Source organism: Pelophylax lessonae (genome assembly GCF_965119305.1).
Source record: "Pelophylax lessonae genome assembly, chromosome: 8".
Lineage (NCBI taxonomy): Eukaryota > Metazoa > Chordata > Amphibia > Anura > Ranidae > Pelophylax > Pelophylax lessonae.
In genome coordinates, this window is record NC_138775.1 from 298748143 (window position 1) to 298766499 (window position 18357).

Here is an 18357-nt window from a genome sequence, read left to right on the forward strand (position 1 = left end):
GCCAATGATCACTACGGCAGTCCCTGCCCTCACTGCAATAGGCCTACTCCTAGAGAACCTCTAACAAGTTAGACCTTTTGGGTGAAACCTCTTAGGGGGAGGTCCCTAGGCTGGGGAGTGTCGCAATGAATGTTGGCTTCAAACAAATCGGAATCTGTGTGACGTGCAGAGAGTTGTTTTCTTCTCTGTATGTGTTGATGTCCTGCTGGGGTCACCTGACCTTCGTTCTGATCAGTTCCCACAGGCAAACTTCCCGCCTTTGTGTTTGCCTGTGGGAGCCAAGCAGAGTGAAGGTCAGGTGACCCCAGCAGAACATCGACACTTGAAGAGAAGAAGAGAAATCTCTGCACACTGATAACGTCACACGGATTTCCATTTATTTGAAGTCAATGATCACTACGGCAGTCCCTGCCCTCAGGACCTCCCTGCAATAGCCCTACTCCTAGAGAACCTCTAACAAATAAGCCCTTTTGGGTGAAACACGTTAGGGGGAGGTCCCTTGGCAAGGGACTGTCGTAAAGAATGTTTGAGAATTTTTTTCTTCTCTTTATGTGTTGATGTCCTGCTGGGGTCACCTGACCTTCGTTCTGAGCAGTTCCCAAAAGACAAACTTCCCGCCTTTGTGTTTGCCTGTTGGAGCCGAACAGAACGAAGGTCAGGTGTCCCTAGTGGGACATTGACTCTTGAAGTGACGAAAGGAACTGTCTGTACACTGTTGACGTTGCATAGGTTCTGAATTATTTGAAGCCAACCATCACTACGACAGTCCCTGCCTTCAGGACCTCCCCTTGAATGTGTTTACCTGGAGTGGACCTACTCGTAATCCATGAAATAAAGGTTATATTGTATGTTGTGTGGGTTAGATGCGTGGTAAAGCCAGACGCATCACACGTGCAGCAGAGCTGACAATTTCCCTATATATAGCAATCTTCCCGCCTTTGTGTTTGCCTGTGGGAGCCGAGCAGAGTCAAGGTCAGGTGACTCCAGCAGAACATCGACACTTGTAGAGAGGAAATCTCTGCACACCGATGACGTCACACAGATTCCCATTTATTTGAAGCCCCTGCCCTCAGGACCTCCCTGCTAGGGTGTTTACCTTGAATAGGCCTACTCCTAGAGAACCTCTAACAAGAAAGCCCTTGTGGGTGAAATGCGTTATAGGGGAGGTCCTGAGGGCAGGGGCTGTAAAATTGAATGTTGGCTTAAAATAAGTCGGAATCTGTGCTACGTCATCGGTGTGCAGAGAGTTCCTTTCTTCTGTTCAAGTGTTGATGTTCTGCTAGGGTCACCTGAACAGTAAAGAATAAATGACGCATAAGGGATGAGGCACCACCAAGTCAGTCAACTGCAAATGTGTGCTTGGAACAATAGTCACTGCAATCTATACAAGGCCATTCACAAGATGGCCCCCAGCTACATCAACAACCAAGTCTGCAGATATTGCCTCCAAAGCATCCTCTTTGCCCCTCCTGCTCTCTAGCCCCCTTGTTTTCTCCTTCCATGCTCGCCTTCTGGACTTCTCCAGAGTCTCTCCCATCTTCTGGAACTCCCTACTCCAGTATGTCCGGTCAACCCCTACCCTGTCCACATTTAGACAATCCCTGAAAACTCACTAATTCAGGGAAGCCTACTCCACCTCCACCTAAGAACTGTACCCGAGTCCCCTCCATCACTTCATCCCCACAGCTGTTACCTTTTATACCACCTACCCCTCCCTTTAGACTGTAAGCTCTATGAGCAGGGCCCTCCTATCCCTATTGTATTGAACTGTATTGTAATTGTACTGCAAAAACAGTTGGCACAATATAAATCCTGTATATATAATAATAATAATGTATACGAAGTGTCCAAGCAGAAAGTCACTGCAGTATATAATTAAAAATGTCCATTACACATATGACTGCCTAAACCCAAGAGATAGAAGCAGCCTGTGGATATGCAAAAAGACAAGAAGGGGGCAGCAACTAAGTGTAGCATTAAAGGTATTCCATTTATTCAAAGACAATTGACAACTCACTTGATAAAAGTAAGCACTCGCTCATCAAAAAGGAAAACCGCTGTACAACTCTGTGATATATTCTCCCGCTGTGTTGGAGGCTGCAGTTGCCGGCTCTGTGGACAGGACGCTGGCAGACAAACCCAGAAGTGTCCAGAACAACCCTAGAGCGCACTGGGGGCGCAGATGCGAAAGTGACATCCCACTGCGACGATCCTGCAGTAAAGGAGTGTGGCTACGCGTTTCAGAGCATCAAAGCGCCTTTTAATAAATGGAACACATAACTACAGCTAGTTGGTGCCCCCCTTCCTGTCTTTTTGCTGGGGTCATCTGACTTCCTTTCTGCTCATTTCCCAAAGGCAAACTTCCCGCCTTTTGTTGGAGCTGAACAGAGCAAAGGTCAGGTGACCCCCCAACAGGACATCAACACTTGAAGAGAAGAAAGAACTCTCTGCACACTGATGACGTCACTCAGATTCTGATTTATTTCAAGCCACCGACCACAACGATGGTCCCTGCCCTCTGGAACCGCCCTGCTAACGCGTTACACTGGAATGGGCATACTCGTACAGAACCTCCTACAGGTAGGCCCTTTTGGTGAAACGCGTTATTGGGGAATTCCCGAGGGCAGGGGCTGTTAGAGTGACTGTTGGCTTCAAATAAGCCGGAATCCGGGTGTGCAGAGAGTTCCTTTCTTCTCTTCATGCATTGGAGTGCAGATGGCTCCATGGATCGGGGGACACGAGAAATCTAGCCTGAGAGCAGAGGAGATTTCCTGTACATGCATAGGACATCGTCACGCTGCTAATGCCAGTTCTTTGTCTGTTGGTTGTGGTGCGTCCTCTGTATTTTTTTTCTTTCTCTGTGTTATTAATGATTAATTTGTTTTCCCAGGCTGTGCCCGAAACGGCGGGTATCCGATTCCCAGATTTCAAATCAGCAGGAGTGACGCTGCGTAGCCAAAGGGTAAGAACCGCCTTTTTTTGTTTTTTTTTGTCCATATCGTTCTTTTTGGTGTCCAAATCATTTATCCCTCCTCTGAACACCCAATCGGAGCTGGGGATTACTGCCCGTGTAACTGCCACCTATGTATTGATCTTTCAAGCTGTACTACAGCCAGGAAGGAAAGCATATCAGTAGCAAGCTTGTTGCCTTCCTACCTTGTTAAAAATTCTCTCCATGTTTTCCAAAAACTTTATCTATTGGTTATTCTCCTCCCAAAACAGATCCCTTATTCTTCCTCTTTGTCAGCTTCTCTATTGTACCACCAGACGCTGCTGTTTTCTGTATGGAGAAATGGCTCCTGGTCACATTTCCTCCTATGTAGTTTACTGAAGGAAAGCCAGAGCATGCTTACATCACGCTCCCTTGTGTGGCTCAGTGCAATCTCCACAGCACCACGGTCATAACCCACCCATGGACAATGGTCGGCCGACCACATCAGTACATTCTCATTTGAATCATGGGAAATGTAGTTCCTATTTCCCCCATGTAAAGTTGTTAAGGGGACATGCAGCATCTGTGGAGATCCGGCCTCCGAGCAAAGTACATTTTACAAAAGGAAGTGGGCGGGATCAGCTTTCAGATTTTGTCGATTTAGAAACACAAACTGCGTTTCTATCAGGTTGAAGGTAAAGGATGGGGGTTGGTGGATGTGCAAGAATATAAAGGATTATGATTAGTGGATGTTGGAGGTAATAAAGGGTGAGGGATAGGTGGATGTTGGAGAGGTCAAAGGGTGAGGGATAGGTGGATGTTGGAGAGGATAAAGTGTGAGGGATTGGTGGATGTTGGAGAGGATAAAGGGTGAGGGATTGGTGGATGTTGGAGAGGATAAAGCGTGAGGGATTGGTGGATGTTGGAGAGGATAAAGCGTGAGGGATTGGTGGATGTTGGAGAGGATAAAGGGTGAGGGATTGGTGGTTGTTGGAGAGGATAAAGTGTGAGGGATTGGTGGATGTTGGAGAGGATAAAGTGTGAGGGATTGGTGGATGTTGGAGAGGATAAAGTGTGAGGGATTGGTGGATGTTGGAGAGGATAAAGGGTGAGGGATAGGTGGATATTGGGGAGGATAAAGTGTGAGGGATAGGTGGATGTTGGGGAGGATAAAGTAAAGGTTGAGGGGTCGGTGGATATTGGGGAAGATAAAGTGTAAGGGATATAGGTGGATGTTGGGGAGGATAAAGGGTGAGGGATTGGTGGATGTTGGAGAGGATAAAGTGTGAGGGATAGGTGGATGTTGGGAGGATAAAGGGAGAGGGATTGGTGGATGTTGGGAAGGATAAAGTGTGAGGGATTGGTGGTTGTTGGGAAGGATAAAGGGTGAGGGATTGGTGGATGTTGGGAAGGATAAAGGGTGAGGGATTGGTGGATGTTGGGAAGGATAAAGGGTGAGGGATTGGTGGATGTTGGGAAGGATAAAGGGTGAGGGATAGGTGGATATTGGGGAGGGTAAAGCATGAGAGGTTGGTGGATGTTGGAGAAGATAAAGGGTGAAGATTGGTGGATGTTGGAGAGGATAAAGGGTGAGGTATTGGTGGATGTTGGAGAAGATAAAGGGTGAAGATTGGTGGATGTTGGGGAGGATAAAGTGTGAGGGATTGGTGGATGTTGGGGAGGATAAAGTGTGAGGGATAGGTGGATGTTGGGGAGGATAAAGGGTGAGGTATTGGTGGATGTTGGAGAGGATAAAGGGTGAGGGATTGGTGGATGTCCAGTTGCATCTGTAAGACTGGATGTCCAGAGCCCCCCCCCCTTAACATCAGATGTCAAGAGCCCCCACCATCAGAAGTCGAGTCCTCCACCCTCCCTTACATCACGGTGCACCCCCTTACCTTGTGCTGATGCCAGGAAGAATCTGGGGGTGGAGATGGGAAGCAGAAAGTGTAGGGTCTGGAGGAGGGCTGGAGTCGGCTGCTGGAGCCTGCTAAATGCTGAGCCAAGGTGAGGCAGGGACAAGGGGGTGCTGCGGCTGCACAAAGAGGAGCAGGATCTGTAGGAGGAGTTCTCTCCTCCTTTCTGCTTTGGACCGCTGAGACTGGAGGGGTGGCAGAGACTAGCCTCCTCACATCTGCACAGAGAAGTGAAGGATCTGTAGGAGTTGTTCTGTTGTCTTTTCTTTTGCTGAGATAGGAAGGGTGGCAGAGACAAGCCTCTCCACGGCTACACGGAGAAGTGCAGGATCTGGCAGAGGAGTTCTGTCCTCCTCTCTGCTGCCGACTGCTGAGACAGGAATGGTAGCAGAGACGAGCCTCTCCACGACTGCATGGAGAAGCACAGAATCTGTTATAGGAGTTTTGTCGTCCTCTCTGCTGCCGACTGCTGAGACAGGAAGGGTGGCAGAGACGAGTCTCTCCACAGCTGCATGGAGAAGCACAGGATCTGGCGCAGGAGTTCTGTCCTCCTCTCTGCTGCTGATTGCTGATATGGGAGGGGTGGCAGAGAAGAGCCTCTTCATGGCTGCATGGAGAAGCGCAGGATCTGTAGGAGGAGTTTTTGTCATCCTCTCTGCTGCCAACTGCTGAGACAGGAAAGATGGGCAGAGACGAGCCTCTCCACGACTGCATGGAGAAGCACAGGATCTGTAGGAGGAGTTTTGTCATCCTCTCTGCTGCCAACTGCTGAGATGGGAACGGTGGCAGAGACTGGCCTTTCTATGACTTCACAGAGAAGTGCAGGATCTGGTGGAGGAGTTCTGTCCTATCTGCTGCCAACTGCAGAGACCTGGGCGGTGGCAGAGACGAGCCTTTCCTGGCTGCACGGAAAAGTGCAGAAACTGATGGAGGAGTTCTGTCCTCCTCTTTGCTGCCAATTTCTGAGACAAGGTAGAGGTGGAGATGGGGGGGTGCCACAGCAGGAGAGAAGCGAGGGCCATATAAAATGGCATGGAGGTCAAGATTTGGCATGTGATATAAATAAAAAAATATTTGAGTACAGTGTTGCACCACAGGGTAATTGTGAGTCAAACTCTCACAACACTGGAAACTGAAAAATGGTCTGGTAATGAGGGTGTAATACAGGCTGAAACTCAAGTGGTTAAAGAACCTGGTCAGGTAAACTGATAAATCCGGAGTGACTCTTTAATTTCCTTGTGTTAAGTTTACATTTCTCTCTGTGTACTGCGCAGCATAAATTGTTGGCACTTGATAAATATTGGATGATACTGAAGGAAAATAATATGAATAATGTAACGTAGCTTTGGCGTTGGAAGCGATGAATATTTTGTAACGTCCTTGTATTATGTCATTGTGGTGGTGACCGCATTAACCCTTTCCGCTGCGGTCAATGCCCAATTCTCCGGCTTCTCAGAAAACCGTTGTGGCATTGCAATTAGGGAAAGACCGATTATCAGCAAGGCCGATATATCGGGGGCCGATATGCACTTTTCCCGATATATCGGTATCGGCCCCGGAACTGACTGATATTGCTGATATTTTTGTGGCGTCATTCTGCCTTCTTAGGCCGCCTCCCTCACCTTGGACAGCCTTGTCTGGAGTCGGGACTAATCTCACGGGAGTGTATCACAACCATACACCCACCCACCTCAGCCCGGGGCCAGCCAGCCACCCACACCCACAGGCCCTGTACCAGCCAGCCACCCACAGCCCCTGTGCCAGCCACCCACCACATGGTGCCAGACAGCCAGCCACCCACAGGCCCTGTACCAGCCAGCCACCCACAGCCCCTGTGCCAGCCACCCACCTTCCACAGGGTGCCATCCATCCACCACAGGGTGCCATCCATCCACCACAGGGGGCCAGCCATCCATCCACCACAGGGTGCCATCCAGCCACCCACTACAGGGTGCCAGCCAGCCACCCACCCACCACAGGGTGCCAGCTAGCCAACCACAGCCCCTGTGCCAGCCACCCACCACATGGTGCCAGACAGCCAGCCACCCGCAAGTCCGTGTACCAGCCAGCCACAGGCACTGTACCAACCAGCCACCCACAGGCCTTGTACCAGCCTGCCAGGCACCCACAGCCCCTGTGCCAGCCACCCACCTACCACAGGGTGCCAGTCACCCACCCACCACAGGGTGCCAGCCAGCCACCCACCACAGGGTGCCAGCCACCCACCACAGGGTGCCAGCCAGCCACCCACCACAGGGTGCCAGCCAGCCACCCACCACAGGGTGCCAGCCAGCCACCCACCACAGGGTGCCAGCCACCCACCACAGGGTGCCAGCCAGCCACCCACCACAGGGTGCCAGCCACCCACCCACCACAGGGTGCCAGCCACCCACCCACCACAGGGTGCCAGCCACCCACCCACCACAGGGTGCCAGCCACCCACCCACCACAGGGTGCCAGCCACCCACCACAGGGTGCCAGCCAGCCACCCACCACAGGGTGCCAGCCACCCACCACAGGGTGCCAGCCAGCCATCCACCACAGGGTGCCAGCCACCCACCTACCACAGGGTGCCAGCCACCCACCACAGGGTGCCAGCCAGCCACCCACCCACCACAGGGTGCCAGCCACCCACCCACCACAGGGTGCCAGCCACCCACCCACCACAGGGTGCCAGCCACCCACCCACCACAGGGTGCCAGCCAGCCATTAAGCATTAAACAAAAATTAACATGTTCAGTACCAGATTTGTCAAAAATTTTCTTTATTTTTCAAAACTTTAAATGTACAAAATATCGGCCAATACCGCTACGTTGTGACCAAAATATCAGTCTATCCCTAATTGCAATGACTCCGTCCGGATTAGATCGATGACGTCGCTGCAGCACCGTGATAGTTAAACCTGCAAAAACAAAAAAAAAAAAAAAAAAAAAACTTTGAGCAGCGACCGCCCAGAGTAATGAGCTTAGTGACAACAGCCGGAGAGTTAGATCTAGTTCACCAGCTCAAAATTACTTTTATTCACAAATGCAAAACGTGATTTGTGCGCGTCTGCCGGGGAGGGAAATGGCTGCCGGAATGCGGGGAAGGTGAGGAGAGCAGCCCGGTGGCAGCACTTATTAATATTCCGCTCCTGACAGGCGCACTTTGATTAATTAGTGGGCTCCCGTATATCCGCCGGATGATGAGTCTGCTGCAGCTAATCGTGATTGAGTCGTGGCCGGTCACAGCTCCCAGCGCTGCCAGGTGCCGCCATCCGCTGTCATGTCTCTGTCACCTGAGCGGGAGAGCGTTAGAATGAGAATGCACCACCGCCATCATGTATTCTGACATTAGCCGCAGCACACCCCCCCCCTTTCTTGGGTTACCAAATAACATCAGTAGTGTCCCAACAGCCGCACTTTCAATTACAAATACCCATCAGATTCGGCCTCTCTGGAAATGTTAGACTTGCATTTCTAAACGATTGTGTTACAGCCTCCCGATCGTTCGTTCTCCAGGAAATCGCCTGTAACAAAAGCAAACGTACTTCCTCTTCTATGGCTCCTTAACCACTTGTTTACCAAGGTATGTTTATAAACGGCAAGATAGACAAGTGAAAGACCAAAAGAGAGAGAAATGATTCTAACACCGCATAAATAGTGACTCCCAAATGAAATAACAACCATATAGATACCTTGTTAAAGCGTAACTCCGCTTTTGTTGAGGAAAAAAAAAAATATTCCCCTCTGGGTGATCTCTGTACATTACAAGGAATATAGCAACCATATAGATACCGTGTTAAAAAAGTACAAAAATGCATTTATTTAACCACTTTACCACCGGAGGATTTTGCTGTCTTACGTCTGGGCCACTTTTTGCAATTCGGCGCTGTGCGACTTTAACTGACAATTGCGCGGTCGTGCGACGCTGTACCCAAACGAAATTTACATCCTTTTTTTCCCCACAAATAGAGCTTTCTTTTGGTGGTATTTGATCACCTGTGCGATTTTTACTTTTTGCGCTATAAACAAAAAAAGAGCTTTTATTTTGAAAAAATAATATTTTTAACATTTTTTTTATATGAAATTCCCCCCAAACAAATGTAAAAATCAAAATTTTTTTACATTTTTGGCCAATTTGTTTTCTGCTACCTATGTTTGGTAAAAAAAATCACAATAAGCGTATTTTGATTGGTTTGCGCAAAAGTTATTGCGTTTACTAACTAAGGGAAAGATTTTTGTCATTTTTGGTGTTTTTTTTTTTTAACGCATAATGGCGGCGATCTGCGATTTTTTTTTTTTTTTTTTTTTTCCGGGACTGCGACATTGCGGCGGACAGATCAGACCCTTGACTGACATTTTTGACACTTTTGGGGGTACCAGTGACATTTCTACAGTAATCAGTGCTATACATATGCACTGTTACTGTAAAAATGACACTGGCAGGGAAGGGGTTAACTTTATTGGAGAGGGAGGGGTTAATGTATGCCTGGTGCTTACTAACGTGTGTGGGGGGAGGTGACTGAGTGACACAAGGACAGATTGCATGTTCAGCTATGCTGAACACTGCAATCTGTCACTCCTTGTCACTTAGGAGATCCACCCGCTTTGTTTACACAAGCGGGCGGATCTCCAAACTAGATTCCCCGACGATCGGGGAAGACGCTGCTCCTCCCCTGGCCTGACTCCCGCTGTGACTGAAAACAGCGGGAGCGCCGCCTACAGGGGGAGGAGTCCAGCGACGTAGGTCTACGTCGCTGGACGGAATTCTGCCACTTTGCCGCAGTACAGTCCCAGTGACTGGTCGGCAAGTGGTTAATATACACAATCATGTACAAAAAAACCTCCTAACATATAGGGCCATAAAGAAACATAGGGCCCACAAGAACATTATACATACAGTGACATCAATAATGTATGACGGATAAAAGTGCATGAAGTGCCAACGTGTTTCGCGGCATAAATGTTCCGCTTCCTCAGGGCTCCTGCCATCCGTGTACACTTCACAAACAAGCAGATGAGGGAAATAAGGGAGTAAAAAGGGGAGGAAGAATTGTTGTCAGATGTGTTCCAATCAAGGGGAGACCAGAAAAAAAGCGCATCAAGCACCAAGGATTCCCAGATATAATTATCTACCCCCCTCCCCCTGGATTACACTGCTGCCTTATACACACAATGCTCTGGCTCTCTGCCCCCCTCGCCCTGGATTACACTGCTGCCTTATACACACAATGCTCTGGCTCTCTGCCCCCCTCGCCCTGGATTACACTACTGCCTTATACACACAATGCTCTGGCTCTCTGCCCCCCTCCCCCTGGATTACACTGCTGCCTTATACACACAATGCTCTGGCTCTCTGCCCCCCACCCCCTGGATTACACTGCTGCCTTATACACAAAATGCTCTGGCTCTCTGCCCCCTCCCTGTGGATTAGACTGCTGCCTTATACACACAATGCTCTGGCTCTCTGCCCCCCTCCCCCTGGATTACACTGCTGCCTTATACACACAATGCTCTGGCTCTCTGCCCCCCTCCCCCTGGATTACACTGCTGCCTTATACACACAATGCTCTGGCTCTCTGCCCCCCACCATCTGGATTACACTGCTGCCTTATACACAAAATGCTCTGGCTCTCTGCCCCCCTCCCTCTGGATTACACTGCTGCCTTATACACACAATGCTCTGGCTCTCTGCCCCCCTCCACCTGGATTACACTGCTGCCTTATACACACAATGCTCTGGCTCTCTGTCCTCCTTCCCCTGGATTACACTGCTGCCTTATACACACAATGCTCTGGCTCTCTGCCCCCCTCCCCCTGGATTACACTGCTGCCTTATACACACAATGCTCTGGCTCTCTGCCCCCCTCCCCTAGATTACACTGCTGCCTTATACACACAATGCTCTGGCTCTCTGCCCCCCTCCCCCTGGATTACACTGCTGCCCTATACACACAATGCTCTGGCTCTCTGCCCCCCTCCCCCTGGATCACACTGCTGCCTTATACACACAATGCTCTGGCTCTCTGCCCCCCTCCCCCTGGATTACACTGCTGCCTTATACACACAATGCTCTTGCTCTCTGCCCCCCTCCTCCTGGATTACACTGCTGCCTTATACACACAATGCTCTGGTTCTCTGCCCCCCTCCGCCTAGATCTCAGTGCTGCCAGAGACTCTTCTTTGGATCTCACCTCCTTAGCCAGCCATGTGCTTGTGCTCCCTCCCACAGTCTGCGATCAGGGCTCTCCTTCTTCACCTCCCGCTCTCTGCACCACTCCCGGCACCTCCCTCTGAGTTCACAGGAGTCGGAACTACAGAGGAGGCATTGAGTATAAATGTGCGCATCGGTATCATTGCGAACAACATTGGAAACTTCCTTTTACCGGTATACACCTGCCACAATGTTAATTTGCGGCAGAACCCCTGGGAACCACCAACATTTTCTCGTGGTCAACGGACCACTGGTTGGCGACCGCTGATATAGATGATGTATATATGATTGTTAACCCCCTTGTGATAGCAATAAAGTAGAAAAAAAAATAAATAAAAATGTAAAATAATTGAAAAAGAAAGCACCCTCCATCACTTCCGTACACACCCCATATGAAAAGCGCAACGTAGGTCGAACACATGTATGTAAACATCAGTTGCACCACCCGTGAGGTAGTGCTGCGAACATTGGACTATCCACTTCCTGGTTCCCCTGAAGGCACTAGTGGCGTAGCTCTGGCTAGTCTGGAAAGGCTACGTCACTAGTGCTTTCGGGGAGATCCCTTACCTCAACTAGAAAATTCTCTCCGTATTCTGATACAGCGCATGCATGAGATGAACTTCATGATGTCATGCACTTCATCTTGAGCATACGCCGTACAGAATTAACCACTTAAGTGAGCCCAACAGACCTATACATTGCGGATTCAAGTGGTATTCCAGGATGATACGTGCAGCTACAGGCATCATCCCGGTATTGTGTTTTTCAGGAGGCGAAGGGGCTTTCTTGCAAAAGCCGTCATAGTGGCTAATTAGCCACTGGATTGCTTTTACAGGCGGTGGGAAGATTGCCCCCCCCGCCGCCCACCACTGCCTCTCCCATCCAACCGGCAGGCCCAGAATGAAGCCAGCGGTTCTGTCAGCTTATCATAGAGCTGATGGAGGACCGGAAGGTTCCCTATCGGCTCTATGGTATAGAAAGCCTGAAGCAACGAGTATTTTGTCACTTCCAGTTTCCCCAGATGTAAACAGCGCCATTTTTAAATAATGAAAGCATCTGAACACACTGATCTTGGTCAATCAGATACTTTTAAGGGCAGAGGAGACATCTGGGGTCTAATAAACCCCATATCTCTCCATAAAGAGAAAGGAGACTCATGGAGTCTTGGGAGCACAAGCTTCCACACCTGATCCCCTCTCGGAGGCTGCGGGGCCCTCTGGGTCCCAACCATCCATCTGTGCACTGATGGCGGTCCTGGAGTCCCTTGTGTCCCAGGTGGAGACGGCTTGCTAGTGAGGGGCTAGCAAAAAGCGTCCCCTGCCTCAGCAGATACTGAATCTGATTCAGCCGTCGCGGACGTAGGTCACCCTGCTGGGTCTGCGACCATGCTCCTGGAATTCTCTGATAGTGAGGATCATTCCTCCACAATCTGCTACCGCGCGTGAAAAGGTGCTGGTGGATGCACTGATTGTATCTGTGCGTGAGACCCTGAAGATGGAGGACGTAGCTGAAGCTGCGACGGAGGCGCAGGGTACCCTTTGGCACTCACAAGCCATCCAGAGTGGCAAAGGTGTTTCCTTTCCCCGCCTATTTTGACAGAATTGTCGCTAAAAAGTGGGGTCGACCAAAGCATCCCCGTGGGGTTCCTAAGCGCTTTACTAGGCATTACCCCTATGAAGAGTCCCTTCTTAAGAAGTGGACTGTGACACCGGTGGTGGACCCTCCGGTTTCCAGATTAAACAAGGCAACCATGATTCCGGTGGAAGAGTCCCCGGCCTTTAAGGATCCGGCTGACTGGAAGGCGGAGGCTGTGGCCCGCATTATGTATACCTTAGCTGGTTCGTCAATGAGGCCGGTATTTACCATTGCACTGGTGTCACAAACTCTGACCGAGTGGGCTAAGCTCCTACGCCATGACCTGGAGGGAGAACAGCTCCCTCCTGCCTTTGCTGAGCTGACGGATCAGCTGTTCCAGGGGCTGCAGTTTATCTGTGATGCCTCTTTGGATGCGGCTCCCCCTGATGACTCGCCTCTCTGCCTTGGTGGTGGTCCTTCGGCGTGTCTTTTGGTTCAAATGCTGGTCTGTGGACATGACTTCTAAAAAGGCCTTGACTGATCTTCCCTTTCAAGGAGATCGTCTGTTTTGGAGCTACCCTGGATGACATCATAAAAAGTCTCACAGGGGGGAAGAGTACCTTTCTTCCGCAGGGTACTAAGGGCAAGGAACCTTGTCGTAAACGTGGACCTTCCTTCTCGGCTCATAAGATGTTTTTTCGTCCCTCAGGGTCAACCGACAAGGGCTTGAAGCCTTTCAGGGCTTCCTCTGACGGATCCAAACTAACCAGATCTGGCAAGCAGAGAGCAGGCTTCTCCAGACCTGTGGTCAAGGCACCTTCTACATGAATGTGCACCCTCACCTGTATCAGGGGTGGGGGAACGTCTTCACTGGTTTCCAGACCCGCGGACTTCCCTGGTACAAGACAAGTGGGTCCACGAGTAATTCGGTCTGGCTACAAGATCGAGTTTCCCTCTTGTCCCCGGCAAGGTTTTCTCCTTCCAACATGCGCCTGTCCCCAGACCGGTTACAGGGTCTGTATGGAGCGGTACAAGACCTGTTCCTTCAAGGGTTGTTTGTTCCAGGTTCCGATTTCACAACATTTTCAGGGCTTTTACTCAAACCTGTTCACAGTCCCCAGGAAGGAAGGCAAAGTTCGTCCAATCCTGGCCATCAAGGCGCTAAATTTCTTTGTGCGGGTACAGAAGTTCAGAATGGAGTCCATTCGAACGGTGGTGGCATCTCTGCATCAGGGGGATTTCCTCGCCTCCATAGATTTTAAAGATGCCTATTTTCACATTCCAATATGTGCCACTCACTGGCGTTTTCTCCGCTTTGCTGTGGGAGAGGAGCATTATTAGTTTGGGACATTACCCTTTGGTCTCACTTCTGCTCCTGGGGTCTTCACAAAAGTGTTGGCTCCAGTATTAGCCTTGCTACGCCAACAAGGGATTGCGGTACTGCCTACTTAGATGATCTCCTCCTGCGAGCGGAGTCTCCCTCTGCTCTGATAGAGAACCCGGAGATCACAATACAAAGTCTGCTGGAGTTCGCCTGGATTCTGAATTTTTAGAAGTCTGCCCTGGTTCCATCCACGAAGCTGGACTATTTGGGCCTGACTCTGGACTCGGCCGTAGCCAGAGTGCTCCTTCCTCTGGACAAACTCCAAAAATTTTAGGCTGAAGCTCGCCTCCTGCTGTCCAAAAATGGGCATCCCTCCGGACTTGCATGCGGGTGCTGGGCTTGATGGTGTCTACCTTCGAGGCAGTTCCGTTTGCACAGTCGGGGAACAAAGGAGTCTCTGATATGGTGGCTTTTCTTTCTGGCGCTTTGGCTGGGAAAATCCTTCCTCCCCTTGTGATGGACAGTGGTCGTCATCAATCAGACAATGCCACGGCGGTTTCATTGTCAATCACCAAGAGGGCACAAGAAGTGCCCTGGCGGCTTTGTAGGTAGCCGGCATTCTAAGGTGGGCAGAACGGTTCGTTCCAGCCCTCTCCGCCGTACACATTCCCGGGTGGAAAATTGACAGGCAGATTACCTCAGTCAGCAGGCATTGGACCAAGGGGAGTGGTCCCTTCATCCAGAGGTGTTTCAGCAGCTGTGTCTCCGGTGGGGCACCCCAGAGGTGGATCTGCTGGCATCTCGGCTCAACAGAAAGGTGCAGAGGTTTGTGGCTCGGTCAAGGGATCCTCTGCCAGATGCGCTGGTGGCCCCGTGAGGTCAGTATCGTCTAATCTACGCCTTCCCTCCTCTCAAGCTTCTGCCCAGACTCCTCCGCAGGATCAATGCAGAAGGTATCCTGGTCATGTTAGTGGCACCAGACTGGCCTCGCCTGGCTTGGTACGCCGATCTAGTGTGGCTGGTCGCCGACATTCCTTGGAAGCTTCCTCTAAGGGAGGATCTGCTGTCCCAAGGACCGATCTTCCATCCTGCTTTACAGTTGCTGGCTTTGATGGCTTGGCTGTTAAATGCCAGGTGCTGAAGGATAGAGGTTTGTCTTAGTTGGTGATTCCTACATTGTTGAAAGATAGGAAATCTACCTCTAGGAAGATCTTTCATCATACGTTGAAGATATACATTGCGTGGTGTGAGTCTCTTGGGGTTGATCCTCGCTTCTTCTCAGTGGCTTGGTTCTTAACTTGCCTTCAATGAGGGGTTGAACAGAAAGTGGCCTCGAAAGTGGCCTCGAGTAGCATCAAGGGCCAGGTATCGCGTATCAGCCTCGGCTGTCTTTTTCCAAAAACCTTTGGCCACACACTCCCTGGTGCGTACTTTTCTTCAGAGAGTCCAACATTTGGTTTCTCCAGTGGGGGCTCCGTTGCCACCTTGGGATACTAATTTGGTGCTTTTAGCTCTACAGAAAATATTCAGGAGATTCCCCTGCTTAGGCTGTCCCAGAAGGTGGCCTTTTTGGTGGCTATCACCTCTATGCACAGGGTGTTGGAACTGGCGGAGCTATCCTGTCATTCACCCTACCTGGTGATTCACTAGAAGTGGTGCTTCGCCCCTGTCCGTCATTCCTTCCTAAGGTGATCTCTGACTTTCATTTAAATGAAGACATTGTGTTGCCTTCCCTGTGTCCCACGTCTAAACATCCAAAGGAAATTGCCTTGCATGCCTTGGATGTGGTCCGGGCAATTAGGGGTACCTGGTAGCAACAGAGTCTTTCAGGAAGTCAGACTTTCTATTTGTGCTCACGGATGGACCTCACAAAGGGTTGTCCACTTCTCTGCGACCATTTCCAGATGGATCCGGCAGACGGTGGTTCAAACCTAATCCATCAGGAGTCAGGTTCCACCTTTCCCTATCAAGGCGCACTCTACTCGGGCGCTCAGTGTCTCCTGGGCCTTCCGCCATCAAGCGTCAGTGACGCAGGTTTGCAAGGTGACCACCTGGTCGTCTGTGTGCATTTTACAAAGTTTTATAAAGTGGACCTGTTGGCATCTGCAAATGTTTCCTTTGGTCACAAAGTTTTGCAGGCTGCAATTAAGAGGACCTGATCCTCTTTGAGGGTGTATTGTTTTTTTCAGGTGGGCTCCAGTTGTTTGGTTGAGCCCCTGTCGCCTGGTTGGCTACTGTTTAGCCTTGGAATTTATTGCTGTTTCCCTCCCCTCATGTTTGACACTGCTTTGGGACGTCCCAATGGTCAAGAATGACAGGAGCTGTGTCCATCAATGAACGAAAAAGAAAACTGGATTTTTGACTTACCGTCAAAAATCCAATTTTTACCAATTTTGTTGGTATTTTGGGACTAGGTTAGTGATGTAGCTGAGGGCCAAGTTTTAATGTGATTCGTTGGGTGAGCGGAAGCCAGAGGTGGGGTTGACAGAGAGGGGAGGAGCACACTGAATGGAAGCCAGTGGAATGATTGGCAAAGAGGGGTGGAGGACACTGAATAGAGGTCAGTGGAGAGATTGGCAGAGAAGGGTTGGAGGACACTGAAGGGTTGGTAAAGGTGAATGAGCCTGGCAGCAGCATTTCTGATCAACTGAAGGGGGGATAGCTTATGTAAAGGTTAGCCAATGGGGAGTGATCAGCAGAGAGGGGTGAAGGCCAGTGGAGGGATTGGCAGAAAGGGGTGGAGGACACTGAATGGAGGCCAGGGGAGAGATTGGCAGAGAGGGATGGAGGACACTGAATGGAGGCCAGTGGAAGGATTGGCAGAGAGGGATGGAGAACACTGAATGGAGGCCAGGGGAGAGATTGGCAGAGAGGGATGGAGGACACTGAATGGAGGCCCGTGGAAGGATTGGCAGAGAGGGATGGAGGACACTGAATGGAGGCCAGTGGAAGGATTGGCAGAGAGGGATGGAGAACACTGAATGGAGGCCAGGGGAGAGATTGGCAGAGAGGGATGGAGGACACTGAATGGAGGCCAGTGGAAGGATTGGCAGTGAGGGGTAGATGACACTGAATGGAGGCCAGTGGAGGGATCAGCAGAGAAGGGTTGGAGGACACTGAAGGGTTGGTAAAGGTGATTGAGCCTGGCCGCAGCATTTATGATCAACTGAAGGGGGGATAGCTTATGTAAAGGTTAGCCAATGGGGAGGGTGTTTCAGTAGTCGAAGCGAGAGATAATCAGGGAGTGAACTAGGGGCTTAGTGGTGTCATTGCTTAGGAAGGGGGCATATCTTGGAGATGTTGTGTAGGCTGAGGTGGCAAGATTTGGACAATGATTGGATGTGGGGCTGAAAGGTGTTAGTCATTGTTGGCCCTAATAGTTGGTGGATGAGAGGGTTGGCCACAAGTAACCAAATGGCGTCTCTTTTATAGTCAAGTTTTTGGTATGGTTGTAGTTTGGAGTGTGCAGCTCTCCGGTGAATCTGGTACAGACAGCCTGCAGGCATTATCTGCTGCGTTTTTGGAAAGTTATACAGGCGGCTGAGCAATCTCCCTCCCCAAAATGATGATCTTACAGCTTTGTTCCACACGTTTTCCTGCTTTGTATTTATGTTCCTCCTGTGCAAGCGCACTTCATGCAGTTTAAGCAGTTGTTTATTGCATTGCCATGTGAGCCGTAGTCCCTAAATCAAACAAGACATCTGTGTAATTATGCCAGAGAGTTAGTCTCCTCTAGAGGACCATGGGGAAAAGATGTCAAGAGTTGGAAGGTGGCCAAAATATATTAACCTTAAAAAAAAAATCAAATAAGGGGGAAAAAAGCCAGCTAATCAATTTCTAGAGGAAAGTTATAGCCTAGCAGCTTCGAGGTTCGGGGCATCTTCAGCCACTAGACGCGGAGGGAGGGAGGGGGGGGAAGATGTAGATGAGGGATAGAGATGGTAAACTGTCACTTGGGTTGATCTTGGAAGCTTCCTAAGTTCACTGATTGGAGGGAATTGTGTGTTCTCCGACATTGGTATAGGGTGGACTCTTTGGCTGTCTGGCACTTGGCTACATCTGACCAATACAGACCATTGCCCCCATCTGTGATGACAACATGTGTTGTATAGAAGACAATATTTTTATTACAGGTACTTGTATAGCGCCATCAATTTATGCAGCACTTTACATACATACTGTACATTCACATCAGTCCCTGCCCCCAAGGAGCTTACAATCTACATTCCCTATGGGGTTGGTTCTGATCTCTATAGGGCTATAAGAATACGTGTCTGCCTTCGTCCCTGGATAAATTGTATATATTGGGTTGGTACCTCAAGCCAAGTTGTGGGACTTTTGAGGCAAGTGAATTGTATACAAGGTATAGAAGATAAAATTATTCATATTTATTGGAAAAGAATTTGTTACATCAAA

General features: G+C 49.9%; 1 protein-coding gene across 1 annotated transcript in view; it reads left to right on the forward strand.

Annotated features, from left to right (window-relative positions):
- The window catches only part of DMAP1 (DNA methyltransferase 1 associated protein 1), a 138103-nt gene that overhangs the window by 62085 nt on the left and 57661 nt on the right, over positions 1 to 18357 (forward strand). The window contains exon 8 of the mRNA XM_082265025.1: positions 2891 to 2962. Within this exon, the coding sequence (XP_082121151.1) occupies positions 2891 to 2962 (72 nt within the window). The remainder of the gene's footprint in view (positions 1 to 2890; positions 2963 to 18357) is intronic.